Genomic DNA, 16277 nt, shown 5'->3' with positions numbered 1-16277 from the left:
AACCAGAATAACAAGGAATCTTAGAGGGACTTCCTTTAGATGGAAAAAAAAGAAAAGATAGAAACTATGAACAAAAACATGGGTATTGTTAAATAGGGTAGACCATAGTTTAGGGGTTAGTTTAGGGGTTACCAAAGGGTAAGCGGGTAGGTGGGAGCAGGGCTCTAGAAGAGGGTAAATGGGGTCTAATATATGGTGATGGAAAGAGAACTGACTCTGGGTGGTGAACACACAATGTGAGATAGATAATGTATTACGAATTGTACACCTGAAATCTATGTAACTTTACCAACAATCATCACCCCAATAAACTTTAATTTAAAGAAAAAAGAAAAGAAAAGAAAAATGGAGGGAAGCAAGAAAAAAAAAAAAGATAGGGGGTTGAATGAATAAAAAAACAAGACCGTTACATATGCTGCCTACAAGAGACTTCAGATTGAAAGACACACACAGATTGAAAGTAAGGAGATGGAAAAAGTTATTTCATGTAAATGGAAATTATGAAAAAAACAAAAAAAGCTAGGGTAGCAATGCTTTTACCAGACAAAACAGACTTTATAACAAAGGCTATACCAAGAGACAAAGAAGGACCCAGTAATCCCACTTCTGGGTATTTATCCTACAAAACCCAAAACTCTATTTCAATGGGACGTGGGCATCCATATGTTCATTGCAGCATTGTGTACAATGGACAAGATTTGGAGACAGCCTGGGTGTCTGTTGATGGATAAATGGATAAAGAAGAGGTGGTACATATATACAAGTGGAATATTTCTTGCCCATAGAAGTGAAGGGGTTCTTGCTATCTGCAGCGGTATGGGTGGACCTGGAGGGTATTGTGCTGAGTTGAGTATGTTAGACAGAGAAAGACAGATGCAATGTGATTTTTCTTTTATGTGGAATCTAAAGACCAAAACAAACAAACAAACAAAACAAAAAGAAACTCATAAATACTGAGAACATTTTGTTGGTTGCCAGTTGGGAGAGAGTTTGGGGAGTGGGTGAAAAAGGGAAGGGATCAAGAAGTACAAATTGGTTGTTACACAATGGTCATGGGAATGTGGACTATAGTATAAGGAATACAATCAATAATATTTTAATAACTGTGTATGGTGTCAGATGAGTACTAGATTTATTGGTGTGATAGATGGGACAGGGGTTTGAGGGCAGGATTAAAAAGGGAAAGGGATTGGGGCCGGCCCGGTGGTTCAGGCGGCTAGAGCTCCATGCTCCTAACTCTGAAGGCTGCTGGTTCGATTCCCACATGGGCCAGTGAGCTCTCAACCACAAGGTTGCTAGTTCAATTCCTCGAGTCCCACAGGGGATGGTGGGCAGCGCCCCCTGCAACTAGCAACGGCAACTGGACCTGGAGCTGAGCTGCGCCCTCCATAACTAAGACTGAAAGGACAACAACTTGAAGCTGAACGGCACCCTCCACCACTAAGATTGAAAGGACAACAATTTAACTTGGAAAAAAGTCCTGGAAGTACACACTGTTCCTCAATAAAGTCCGGTTCTCCTTCCCCAATAAAATAAAAATTAAAAAAAAGGGGGGGGAAGGGATTAAGGGATTAAGAAGCACAAATTGGTAGTTAAAAATAATCATGGGGATGTAAACTAAAGCATAAGGAATATAGTCAATAATATGGTAATAACTAGTCTAATGCCAGGTGGGTACTCGACTAGTCAGGGGATCATTTCATAAATTATATAAATGTCTAACTACTATGCTGTACACATGAAATTAACATAAAATAATATTGAATGTCAACTGTAATTGAAAAATTTAAAAAGGAGGGGGAAAGGTGAAGGAGAATAAGAGGTTCAAATCTCCAGGTATAAAACAAATAAGTCATGGGGATATAATGTACAGCATGGGGAATATAGTCAGTAATATTGTGATAGCGTGGTACGGTGTCAGATGGTTGCTGGGCTTATCATGGTGATCACTTCTGTAGGTATATAAATGTTGAATAACTATGGTGTATACCTGAAACTAATATAATATTGTATATGAGCTATATTTTCATAAAAATCTTTATAGAAACATGATTTGTTAATCTAGTTGTCCAAAAGAGAGAGGTCAGCAGATATCTTCTATATCAGTGATATTGGCAAACTTTATTAGAAAGCATTATCCAATAAATTCCCTTGGAAACTTTCCCCTGTTAGTTACACTCAGAATTCTAAAGATAGGAATTAAGGTGAAAGCAAAATGATTTCTACTCCTAAAATAAGGGGTTTTCTACAACAAAGGTGCAATTAATGAAGCAGTGAAGACATCTGTCACTGTTTCTGATCTGAAAATCTACGCTTAGAATAGAATTATAATTGTTTCAATTGTTTGGTTGAGATAAAAGATACAAATTCTAATCAACGCTCTTTAGTTTGGGGTATCAATTTCAATGTATCAGTTGTTGCGTTAATCATAGACAGTACCAAACAAGGCTTCTAAATTATGTACTGACTCAGATGGCAGTGAATGAACAGAAGCAATGACTTTTCAGTAGTTGCTAGAAAAAAGGAATGGAAAACTGTCCCATCTGTGAAAATGGAAAGAGTACATATGCAAAAGGCTGAATTTGTAATGACACTTAACACTATTGTAAAGCTAAATATCTGGATATAGTGTATGTAATACACTTAGGAGTGCTATTCAAATAAACCTTTAAAATCCTTTCTTATTTTCTACTGCTTTGAATAAAACATATTTAAAGCCATTTAAAACCTTGACTTACTTTACTTAAGATGTCACTGTCTATTCCTTCCCATACATTCAGAATAGGGCATAAAATGGAAATGAATATGTATGATTTTCTTTCACAACATCCTCAATAGTGTGCCACACACAGTGAAAACATCTGTTTCTCAGAGATACAATAGGTGAATTTTGATGTTGAAAGGTGAGACAATGGTTAGGTATGAAGGCTTAGAACATTTTCATGGGAGGTTTAGCTTTTAGTAAGTGGTGCAGTATGATCACGTACCCCCTTTTTTACATAAGAGCAAAAAAAATAACATTTTTCAAGAAGAGTCCAAGTTAGACAGTTCAGCCAACTAGGCCCTTACAGAAAAATGCCTTCAAAATATTCAGAGCATCAGAGTTTTAAAAAGAAGATAGATCTCAGCATTGATTTTTCTCAGAACACACCAAAATTCAGGATTACAACTCCCTGAATTAGAGCTAAGGAGTAGTTTACCATTCATGACACACATTTCTTTCTGTTTTACATGAATCCAGAAGACCCTGAAAAGATTTTTAAATCCCTGTATAAACAGCATTTCCTATTACATTATAGTAGAATACTCCACATTTTATTCCGAACAAGTATAAATCAGTTTTCTACGGATTAAGTCAGTTCTGTTACACATTTTTTCAAAATTTAGAAATTAGGACTAAGGACTAAGAAATTAGAAATTAGAACTAAGGCTATACTAAATATTTATAAAAAGTGAAATATAATAGTGTGCTAGGAATTGAGGAGATACAGAATAAATATGTGCTTGATTAACATGAACTCACAATCCAGGTGTGAACATTATACTTATGTGTGAAAATGGATGACCAGACCGCAGAAGGCTTTATGGAAGAAAGGTTGCCAGAAAGCCTGAGAGAGGAACAGTGGTTAAAATGTCAAATGTAATGGAAAATTTCATATGTACTATGCAGAAAATCTTGGCAAATAATAAAAGGGTGCTATTTTAGTTGGCAAGTAGAGATAATAGATTATATCACAGAATGCGGAATGAGAAAATGCAGTTAATTGGGGGAGATTTATTTTCCTTTAACAAATGACATTTGTATATTTTTAAAGGAAAAGGGAAATGGCAGGTAGAAAGAGGCTAAAGAGCTAGATAGCTCAGTAATTGAAAGGGAATAAATGAGAGACTAGATAGAAACTCATATCGGGGTTACAAAGACAGTTTCTATCTTAGAACAGTAGGACTTAAAGTAATCTGTTGCTAATTCAGTGTTGGAAATTGGGAAAGGAATTTAAAGATGATTGAAAAGGTTTGGGACACCATTCTCAAGGCCTCGGATAAAAAGTTAATAAGAGAATAAAAAGACTTCTGAACAATACCTACAGCTTAATATTATGAATGTGTGGTAAACTCAATCTTCAGTACCACTTTGTGCCTATTTTCCCAAACAGTGTTCAGTGGGCTGTGGAGAATACAATCTTTGAGGGGACTCCAGTTGGAAATGGGCATTGTAAAACAGAGTGAGAAGCCAAGGATGAAAAGCTAAGGATAGTAATGATGAGACATGGAGATAAATGTAACTAAGAACGAATTTCACAAAGTGGGTAAAATGGACAGGGAATGAACAATTGAAGGATCTAATGAAAGGAAACCTCAAGTTAATGAGATAGGATAATACAAGGCAGATAATAAAGTTATGATCATAAAAACGGAAGACAATGTTTAAAATCACGGAATCCTTGTAATCACATGAAAGTAAGATCCAGGGAATGTACATATGTATATATAAGGGCCACAGAATCAACAAGAATAGTGACAAAAATCAACAAAAACAAATCAGTGCAAACAAACATGTAAGACAAAGCATATTTATCTGTGGTGATGGTTACATTAACAGCTGTAACACCGAATGTCATGCACAAGCAGAAATCTTGAAGCATGGAAGGAGAAGCCAAAGAGATCAAAGCAGAGGTAACCTTCAAATTATTTGCCACTTTTGGCCACTGAACAAATTTTCAGTCACTATCCATTAAGTTAAATCTATTGAAATTATATGCTAAGTGAAATGAGTCAGACAGAAAAAGCAGAGAACCATGTGATTTCACTGATATGTGGTATATAAACCAAAAACAACAAAAGAACAAGACAAACAAATGAGAAACAAAAACTCATAGACACAGACAAAAGTTTAGTGGTTACCAGAGGGTAAGGACGGGGGAGCGGAGGAGATAGATGAGGGTAAACGGGGTCAAACATATGATGATAGAAGGAGAACTGACTCTGGGTGGTGAACACACAGTGTGATAAATAGACGGTGTATTATAGAAATGTACACTTGAAACCCATATAATTTTTACTAACCATTGTAACCTCAATAAACTTAATTTAAAAAATCTATTCCAAAGCAAAATTAGGACCTTTTCAGACACTATAAAAGTCCTCACAGTATGCCTGCAGTCCAATGTCCCTGGATGAGCCTATCTGTGGAACACGTGTAGGAAGAAGGGAAACGGTTTCCTTGCAGGTGGTGATATTAAATTAGAGCTCTTGGTGTGATTTAATTTTCTCATAGCATCACTAACACTAAATTAACTATTTGATAGGGAAAACCAGTTAGAATAAAAGAAATGGTATTCACAATTGCTTAGATTTAGCCTCATGTATTTGCTCCAAGAAGTAATGTATGAAAATAACCCTTCATTAAAAGGCAAGGCGGCATGCGGACACATCTCTTCAGAAACGTACCCTTAGAATTAGCTTCATTTAGAAATAAACTTCTGAAAACATCTCAATGTGCCATTCTATATTCAAACTCCTAGATTATACATTTAGAAGAATTTCTGAAGAAAGAACTTGCAAATTTTTCTGGATTACTGAATAGGACAAGGGATGAAGAAGTACCCTGGAGACACCAGGAAAATGGGTACTTTAATATATGGTGGCAAACATTCTCATTGCTTCCCCCTCCTTCATGTGTAGCCTTGGAGCAACTGATGACATAAATGACGGGGGTCTGGAAGAAGATAGGCCAATGACAGAAAATGACTTTTGCTTGCTTTGCTAGCTACCCTTTCTCATACTCACTAGCCCAGTTTGAAAGAAGCCACTTTGTAAATGCACCTCAGGCAAATAGAAAGAAATGAGAAATCTACTCCTTTGAGAATCTCAGTCAGTTCTGTTTCTGCCATCTTCAGTTTAGCACTTTGGTGAACACACTCTTTAACAAGCATGGCCATTTGTGCAAACCCTGAAGGCAATTTAGACTCAGGCTTACCCAAAGCAGGAGGGATCTTGAAGAAAAATGTCTACACAAAATTTTTAAAGTTAGTGTCAATTAAGGGAACTAGTTTGTAGTTAAACAATAAATATTTTTAAATATTAACCACATTCTAAAATTTGTACTTCTCTCTTTTAGTTGAGTATATACAGTGCTTACACTAATTTATTCAATCACAGCTGGCTGTGTGTTGAAATGTTTCCTGATTAATTATCTGTTAACCAACTGGTTAAAGAATAAATGAACTGTGGAGTGTATCACTTGCTTTTATTCTGCTCTTTGAATGCCACTAGTTTCTGTGAAATATAAAAAATCTTTTAAGAAGGAAGTAGAAAAAAATGTGTGTTTCTGTAACTTAAACTTTCGATTTGGAATCTGAAAGTAGGTAGTACTGTTGGTTGAGTCCCCTGAAGTCATTTAAATTTAAATAGATGGGGAAATCATTGTGAAATTCTAGGTCCTTTGATGTTTTAGAATCTAAAAGACAATAAAGCATTCATTTAGCTACTTTATTCTTATCTATGATAATGTGTTACCCCCCCTTTTTCTACAAATGCAGAATCCTTATATTTTTTTACTTCTCTGAATTAAACAGTGTAAAAGCTGTATTTTAATAATTTATATTAAAAAATTCTAAATAGGTACAGTTCAGGAGTTCAAGAGATTAATTCAAATTTTTATGGAAACATCTGCAATAAATCCAAAGTTAATGAACATTCCGACACTTAATATACTTAAGGGTTATAGCTTCTTGAATTTAGTATCTAAAATACCTTCAAATGTATACACAAACACAATGAACGAAAAATAAAGGACGTCAGAGGACAGACCTAATTTCTATGGTATATGTTAACCTTATTATATAAGACTAAGTGTAGAATGTGTACAGACTAGTGAAAACTGCTTGATGATGGGTCTGTAGTAGCATCATCACAGATGACAGAAATACATTTTTTTGAAAAACTTATTCTTCTATAAATATAACATTAAGCATATTCAATGTAACTACTAAAATACAATAAATCAATTATTTTGAGACAAAAAGTATTTGTTTTATAATTTCAAGTTTTTTCTTTTCTTTTTTTAAAAAGAGGTATTCTGGACAGGTTGGCTGGGTTCAAACCATGGCACTTCTACTTATGAGCTCTGTAACCTTAGGCAAGTCACTCAGGCTCTGTGTGCTATGGTTTCCTCATCTGTAAAGGAGATTTTAGGATTATTGTTAGAACTAAATATGTACATAGTGGGGGGTGCCAAAAAGTATACATATGACTTGTATTTTTCTTTTGTTATCGGTATATATTGAGTATTACAATTTTAATACAGTTCTTTCCTTTCTTAAAATGTGAATACATGTTTTTGGCACTATGTGTGTGTGTGTGTGTGTGTGTGTGTGTGTGTGTATGTATACACACAAATATACATATACATGTATACTGTATATATATATGTGTGTGTGTATACATTCACATACATATATGTATACACACACACACACAGTGATTGGAACAGAGTAAGCACAATATAAGTAAGTTAGTTTTATTGTGCTTACTTTGGTATAGAAAGGTAGTAGGGAAAATGAACAAATGTTCACAATTCTACCATTCTTACTTACCCTTTGCTTTGTCTTGACCAAACTTAAATCAGGTATCTGTCCTTCCTACAGGCCCCTGAGTTCTTCTTGCCCCAAGCAATGAGCAAGCACTGAAAAAGTGGACTGCATACCCTTTAGCAGGGTCTCCTGGGAATCAGCAGACCACAAAGAGATACTTTTCCTAGTGGATCCCACTGATTTATCTTGCCTGAGCAATTTCTTCTTACATGATTCTGCTTATCTCTACTTGCCCCTCCTTACCGTGAAAAAGAACCATCTTTTGCTGTTAGATTTTAAGATCCTTGCAGATTTCTGAGATCAGAGCCTTCTCCTTCTTCTGAATAATGTCTCTCCCTAAATCCAGATTTGCTTTTATTTGAAAAAAAAAACTATCCTTCACTAAGAACCACATTTTCCATTGTTCCTTATGTTATGATATTACTGTTTTAATATCTACTATTGACATGTTTTATGTGAAAATTTCATGACCCAGGTGTTTTCTGAACAAGAAAATGAGTTCACCTCAGTGTGCTGTATACGCAGCCTTTATTTTTTTAAACAGACATTTTCCTATTTACAGAATAACTACGGTACACTAGATAAAATCGGCCAATATTTTTGTTCTTCAAAATTCCAACTTTGAAATAACTGAGCAATGGGTCCATTCCTAAATTTGCCAGGTAGTTGAGAATGTTAGAACACATAAAGTCTATAAAGGTTTTTTCTCGCTCTCTCTTTTTCTCCCTCTTCCACTTTATGCAGCTACTGACATTTTACTACCCTTGCCTCCCTTCTTTTAATTGGAAAACTATTCTATGATCTTTTGCCTTCTGGATGGAGCTGGCGCTCAAAAGTCATCACTCTAAGCCCACACAAGATAGTTCAGACAGGAATTTGAAAACTCTCAGACAGGTATATTGATTGAAAACTCTCTAGTGTTGTTATTTTAGTTTATCTTTCAAAATGAATAAAAATTCATTTTGACATTCTAGTCATGTTCCATTGATAGGTAATTCTCACACTTGATAAAGACATGCAGGGCTAACAGGTCACTTCTGCCATAGCTAGACCACCCTTTGGCAAGTTCTTCTTCAAACACAAAATTTGGTCCCTCAAACTAGAATAGGATAATTTGTCTTAAAGATTACACTCATATTTAACCTAGCATACAGTTATGGTAACACTTTGTTTTCTGATATGGACAGCATTTGGTCTTACTGAATTTAATTTCCAAAATATCTTCCATCAGAATCTTAAAGAAAACTCACTTCTTTCACCCCAAAACATGGTGAGAAAACTAAGGCATAAGTTCTAGGAAAGAAATGTCAGTGAACAGCTGAAAAACTTTATTTTTAGTGGTGGTGCAGTTTAACTAATGAAATAATTAAAATTAAACAATATGTGTAAAGAAATATATTTTTAATAGTAGAAAACCAAATTTTTCTAGAAAAGCAGACTGTTCATTTATATGCGAGCAGAATTGGAAAGTTTCACATTGAAAGATGCCATTCTTAAGCCTAGTTTCTCAGAGAACATCAATTTGCTGATTAACCAATGTTTAGTTCAGTTATAGTACTTTTCCCTGTGACCCTATCAGACATCATCATGCTTCATATTCACTAACTTTTGCTGTCACTGCTAAATAGTGAACTGATATCAAAATGGTCCCTTTTATTGCTAAAATTTATCATAAAATAACTAGATTACCAGAACATTCACAAAGTGATGCTGTCAGCAGTATGTTGCTTTGGCACAGTGGGAAAAGAAAGTGTTGGTGAAAAATAGAATAAAATAAGACTTGAAAATTGCTTCTTCTAGGACTGTGTAAGTGATACAAAATGTGGAAACTGCTCAGCTTGAAGCTCTTTTAAGGGAGAACCACAACATATGTCACCTTAAATACGTATGGTTTTAACTCCATGGAGTAACTATTGCACCTTCAGAAATTTAAGAAAAAAACAGCACAATATATTTTGAAATCAATTTTCTTTGAAATTTACAATCTTACCTTTCCTGCCTTTTTCCCCTCGGATTTCCGCTGATTTAGGATAAAATGGAGGCAAAGGAAAACAAAACAAAAACAAAAACAAAAATCAGCTCCAATTTGTTACTGCAAGTACATTTAAAAAAAAAAAAAAAAAAGCATGTCAATATTCCCAGTACAATAGTACACAATTTTGTGCTACTGAAACTGTTTTTATCTGTTGCATTCTTCAGTGGTTTCAGTAAAGGGATATATCAACATTGTAAATCTCGTGCAACAATATGAAGTGCCATATGAAAAAAAACTTTGAGCAGCATTAAAAAAATTAAGTTATAAGCTTAGTCCACATAGGCATTGGCCAAAAACAAGTCATCCTTCTAATGAGAGCCCCTCACCATAGAAATGTTAAGTCTCTTTTTCCCTAGTTGCTTAGTTCCTTAGCCCCAGGCTTTGATTACTCTTCTAATCAGTTTCTGAATCTTAGACTAAAGATTGCTCCTAGCCTGAATCACAGAATGTTTCTCACTCCTACTTCAGATAACTCCTTAAAAGCCTGTAACTTCCCAACATCCCCCAAGCCATTCCAGACCCCCCAGGCCAGTATACTTGTTGATTGTAATCATGGAAGCCTAATATTCTTTCCAACCCATCTTGGGCCCAGCTTCTGGGCAACTGAAGCCACAGAAATGACTGGTTGAATGGGAACAGGCTCTATAGAACCAAAGGACTTATTAATTAAATCTATTTTTCCTTATTCAGGGGCTTTGGGGATACAGAGGACACCCCAGCGATATTGCCAGTCACAATCAAGGAAGCCAACATGGTCTTCCAGGCAGATCTCGAGACTCCTTCCTCTTATCTGAGATCAGACAGGGCAAGAGTTCCATGAATCCCCCAATAGGTAGGGACTGCTCTACGCCCCTGTACAGTAGGAAGCAGATACAGAAGAATAAACCTTCTGTGCCTCAACTTCCCATAGAGATTTTCTGGGGATCACGTCTCTCAAGGGGAAAACAAGGCAGGCAGTTAGAGATAAGCACTGGATCTCTGCATTCCTACATAACTCATAGTATTCAACAGCCCAAAAGACCTCCCCTCTCCACCCAAAACTTCCCCTTTTCATTGTAGTTATCTACCCCTATGAGGAACAAATGGGTACAAAATAGCCAACTAAATTAAACCAGTCACTCACACCTGCGAAGTTAAGGCCACAAGGACCTTCATTTCACCTGGGCCGCATTATACCCTTATTATAGTATCATACATATACCTGGAAGTTCATTAATATCATTATAACAGACTGAATTCTGGGAAGGAACATGCACCATCTAAAAAGATGAGCTAATAGCCTCTTGTCAATCACAGGTATCAATCAAGTGGTCCCACTCTGGGAAAGGAACAGCCCATTCTAGAGAAAAAGGGGTAAAAATTCCCAGTTCTAGCCAATCAGGCCTTTTTTTGAGCCCGGGCCCTTGGCCCTTTGGGCCTTTTTGCCTTTTGAGCCTCTTCCTTTGTTCCACCTTGAGTCCCTGGGCCTTTTTGCCTTTGAGCCCCTTCTTTTACTCCTAATAATGCCACCTTGGGACCTTGAGCCATTCTCTGCTGCTCAGGTCCACTCTTATTTCTTTGGGCTGTACTATCTCTTCTAATAAACTATTCTTCTACCACATTATTTCTATGTCTTGTTCATTTCTTTGCTTGAGATGTCAAGAACCTGGACACTGCGCTGAGAACAGCCCACTCTCCGGTAACATTTCCAATTAGATATTTTCTCATTACACCACTTATTTTCCATCCATTTTTAAATGAATGGGCCTTTATCTCAAGCATGAACACATTTCTTAAAGAAAAACCAGGCTGGTTGGAAATTCATGAATTAGGAATAAACATGACAAATATCTATACAGCAATGGATACTATCTCTAAATGTCGATTTTGGTGGTTCCTAGGATCACCTTAATTCAATTCTGTTCAACTAAATTCTTTTGGAAGTCATCCTGGTGAAGTCATATTGTTCATTTTTATTTACAGACTTTTTTTTTCTCCCGCATCCAACCACAGGAGACAGGTTAAATTAATGTTCAAGACTCCAGAAACATGTAGCCATTTGTCCTTTAGATTCACTCTCTTTTGTAGAGGATGAATACACCATATGACAAATGGATCAAATGTCTACATTTCAAGCTAATGATGCTTCCAAAAGCCCTTTCTCCCCCAATTGTATCTCATTTCACTGTTATCAGTATAGTTATGCAAAAGTTTCTTTGAAAGCCTTCTTGAATACAAAGAATCACAGAAAACTGGGGTGGAGGTAGGATTAATTTTGAAATAAGGTTAAACACATACAGACATACAATTAATACAGAAAGAGGATGAATGCTCTGTATTTTCTATCCAATAGCATACTCTCAGACCAAGAGGGTATAGTTTTTATCTGTCATTTTAATATAACTTGAGTTTCCAAACTTGACATCAAGGCAAGTATCCAGACCTGGGCACAATTCTATTATCCAAGAAAATCAAACAGTGCATTTTTCCCTTACATTTGAGTATTTATTTTTAGCCTAAGATATTCATATTGTCTTTATATGTGATCACATTCAGACACCAATGGTTCAGTGTTAGAATTCTGTCTGTAAAGGCATAGCCTGAGGATAATCCCTTGAGGAATCTCTTGCAAGAAAGTGTCCTCAGATCTTTATGTCTTTAAATAGTCAGGATTTACATCTCTCTTTATTATGAATAATAATTCTTAAATAACAGGTTTAAAATGTCAACTTTCCAACAAAAACAACCTCTTGGACATTTAAAAAAAAGAAAAAACCCACAAAACTATATCCACATCTAAAAATATAACATTAAAGAAAACACCAGTCTTTACTTTGCAGAACCACAATGATTTTTTGTTTTGTTTTGTTTTTGCTCCATTAGAATTTACTTTCAAGGACACAGCAGATTTTAATTAGATGTTTACCATTCATTATTGAGCAATCCAAAATGCATTAAAATCTTTATGGAGCAAACTGAAGATCTGTAATTGTTAATCATATATATCTTGGTAAATTAGTGGATTTTTGAAAAATTAATGACTTAATATTTAAGGCTAGTCAACATTTTCATGAGAGCCCCTCTTCATCACTGTAATGAAACAAGACAACTCCAGAACAGGTGTTGATTTTTCTAAATTACATATTTTAATTAAGAGCACTACCTGTGCTGTGCACTTTTCACTTTATTTCAAGTTTTTATTGAGAAAAGCTTAGAATAGACCAAGTGGGAAATATTAAAATTATAGCCTTTGTATTTATCCATACCACACAGACAACACAATCTGTCATGGTGAGTGGATCCTAGTTGAATGACAACTAGGCAAGCATTAGAATAAAAAGCATCAGAATAAAAAGAAAGCACGAAATATACTGGCAAGATCTGAGTAAGTTGGCAAATTGATATCAGATTTAATGATAGAAACATTACAAAAAATCAATGCTGGAAGGGGAAAAAACACGCTGAAAAGCAATGTCTATTTTAATGGAGAAACATGTTTTTTTATCCCCTTATTTAAAAACTGGTCCCAAAATGACCAACATTAAATAAATAAAATCATTGTCCAAAATAAATTATACATAGTGAGGGAAGGAGAAAAAATAACCAGTCTGAATGTTATGAGCTCAAATTTTTCTATGATATCCCTTTGTCATGTAGTTTCATGTGTTCTTATGAATCTTATGGTGTGAACAAATCCCAGCTCTTACTGCCAATAAATGCACATTTCTCCTATTATATCTAATTTGCTAGATTGATAAAGCTGATTGAATATATAACTGATGAAAAAGAGGCACAACACATAGTGTACAGGAGAAGTAATAAAGTTTGTTAATGTCAAGAGTATAATCCAACTAGGGGAACATCCTAAATTTTTAGTCAGTCTTCTTCTTCTACATCGCATAGCATTAGTCAGCACAGTAGAAAATGGTGGCAGATAAGTCACCACAATGAAGAGTTATTCATGTATACATTGATGCTATAGTTGCACTGGTACAGTTGAAAGAAATAAGATCATATAAGTTAGGTATTCCTCAATATCTATGTGCTCCACATCTATGGCAGGTGGGAACCATATGTTTGTATTTGTGTCTGTTTCGGGCCAGTGCATTCAGGAAGAACACACCAGGTACAAAGGGTGTGGTCAATACAAGAAGAGGTCTCTAATTCAAAAGAGTATTATTGCTTGTGTGCAGTCTCTCTGGGAATTCCTAACTCCTTTTTTTTTTTCTCCCCCATCTGCAGGTTTAACACTTCTCTTTTCCTTTTTGTACCTGTGTAAAGTATGGCTGTTATCTTCACACAGCCTTCATGTTGGGTATTCCTCTGAATTGCTACTCTGCCTACAGAGTAGCTGTCCTTATGCTCAGAACTATTAGGAATTTCTGATGACTAAGATGAATAATAGAGTAAAGGGAGAAAAACTAGAGTCAGAAGTCAAGTAAGCCACATCTCTACCTGCATACAGGTAAGAAAGAGGAGGAAACCCACTAGAGTACAAGACACTAGAGGTTATTCTAAATCACAACCCTGACTGCTGATTAGGAAAGAAATAGAACAGAATGTGTGTACAGGAGACAATGCACTTGGTGAGCACTGATTTATTTTAAAACCTGATTATAATTCTAACTCAATAAAGTGCCAACCATCACTCAATTTTTGTCAGCTGGATCAGGTGCACTGTCAACTTGAGCTGTCCAGTAGCGGTGAAGATTTAACAAAAAAGCACTTGTCCGTATGACACTGTCAGTGTAATGATGGTCCCCTTTCAGACAGGCATTGTCAAAATGAAAATATTTACCACTGTGAACATACAGTAGATCCTATATAAATATTTGTCTAATAGATGGATGAAACTGGGAAAGAGGGTATTTATCCTTGTGTGCGTGTGTGTGCATGCGTATGTGCTAACAAAGTACAAGCCTGTGGAGTCAATTTTCTAATACTATATCATGAAACCCCTGCCCCTGAAGCTGTACTTAAAATATATCAACACTTTAAATGTAATTAATTTTTACTTTGCTTAAATCTCCATATAACTACAGGGTCCGGTTTACTTTTTTGTAGACTGTAAAAAATTAATAGACCTCAACCATGACTGAAATCAGGAGGGCCTGTAGCCAAAGGCTACAGGAGGAACTCTGTTTATAACAGCCCTCCTAACTTCCTCTTGCCTTCTATGAAGAATTTCCTCTTCTTTGTTCTAGAGAACTTACACATGTGCTGCCATGGCTGCAAGTTCCTGATTGCAGTTCTCTCATTTTCTTGAATACTCCTTCTTTTTGGAGGAATATCTAGCTGATTTCTTGTCTAAGGTCAACAACTGACACATGTGACATTGTATTTCAGAACTCTCTTCAGTTATCAACTTAGAGTGTTGTTGGCTTTAAAGGAAAGACACTGTTGAATCTAATAATAATGGCTAGCCTAAATGTCCTTCTCAATATGTCTGTTTACTACCTATTTTCTTTCTAAAATGCATTTCAAAAAACCACATTCATGAGAAGGTACCAAGGTACTTTTATTCTTTTATTGTATGGGGTTTTTTTTCTAAATTTTAAACTGGTATGAAATTATTTTAGTGTTGACACAGCAGTAATCACCTGATGACACAGCTACCATCGCCTTTCATTTAGTGAGTAGGAAGAATTTTCATAAATGCTTTACAAATATCATTTCGTTTAATTCTTATAGTGATACTTTGATGCCAGAAAATTATTATTCCCATTTTACAAAGAGGAAAATGTGGATGAAAGAGATGAAGAAACTTACTTAGTCACCATACCTGAAAGGTATAGAGCTGAGGTTTAAATCTAACTTTTCAGGATTCTAAAGTGCATGTTCTAGAATGTAAGCTCCATGACAAAAGTCATTGTCATTTTGTGTGTGTGTGTGTGTGTGTGTGTGTGTGTGTGTTTTAATTTAAGTTTATTGGGTTGACAATTGTTAGTAAAGCTACATAGGTTTCAGGTGTACAATTCTGTAATACATCATCTATTTATGGGGGGAGAGGGTGGGTGGTAGATGAGGGTAAAAGAGATCAAATATATGGTGATGGAAGGAGAACAGATTATGCCATTTTGGATTTTGGAATACTGTTACCATAGGCAGAAAGAATAGGCTGCGGGGAGAGAGGGAGAGGAAGTGCAGGGAAACAAAAGAAGGAAGAGATGAGATCATCCTTAAGAAAAAGTGCAGCTACCAGACGGGCCAGAACTAGATTTTGGTGGCCAAAAACAGACCCAGGACGCCATCTTGCCCTCAAGGTGAACTTTAACTAATTTCAATGGATTCTAATATTATTAATATTGTGGGCAAGGAAAATATGCACTACCTGTACCACCATGACAGCTCCAACAAGGGCCAAATAAGGACAAGAGAATCCCTCCTCCCGACGGAAAGGAGTGGTCAGTGAGTGGTCAGCTTCAAAGAGTAGCTGTCAATTTTAATAGGATGCATTTGAAACACAATATATATAATACATATGGTGTGTGTGTTAGCTAACAACGTTATTGATACATAATTCACATACCATACAATTCATCCATTTAAAGTATGAAGTCAACATTTTTAGTATATTCACAGACATCTGTAAACCATCACCACAGTGAATTTTAGAACATTTTCATTTCCTCTAAAAGAAATCCTATACCCTATAGCTTCCTATCCTCCCA

General features: G+C 35.7%; 1 protein-coding gene across 6 annotated transcripts in view; it reads right to left on the bottom strand.

The window, feature by feature from the left end:
* Positions 1-16277, bottom strand: part of PCDH11X (protocadherin 11 X-linked) — an 803219-nt gene that overhangs the window by 364669 nt on the left and 422273 nt on the right. For 4 of the 6 annotated variants that reach the window (XM_074323530.1, XM_074323532.1, XM_074323535.1 and 1 more), the window contains one exon: positions 9583-9612. The exons of the other annotated variants lie outside the window; for them this stretch is intronic. In XM_074323530.1, coding sequence (XP_074179631.1) covers positions 9583-9612 — 30 coding nt within the window. The remainder of the gene's footprint in view (positions 1-9582; positions 9613-16277) is intronic. 6 annotated transcript variants of the gene reach the window in all.

This window comes from Rhinolophus sinicus, chromosome X (genome assembly GCF_036562045.2).
Source record: "Rhinolophus sinicus isolate RSC01 chromosome X, ASM3656204v1, whole genome shotgun sequence".
Lineage (NCBI taxonomy): Eukaryota > Metazoa > Chordata > Mammalia > Chiroptera > Rhinolophidae > Rhinolophus > Rhinolophus sinicus.
Note: the sequence above shows the minus strand (reverse complement) of the source record. Positions and strands in the feature narration are given on the sequence as shown.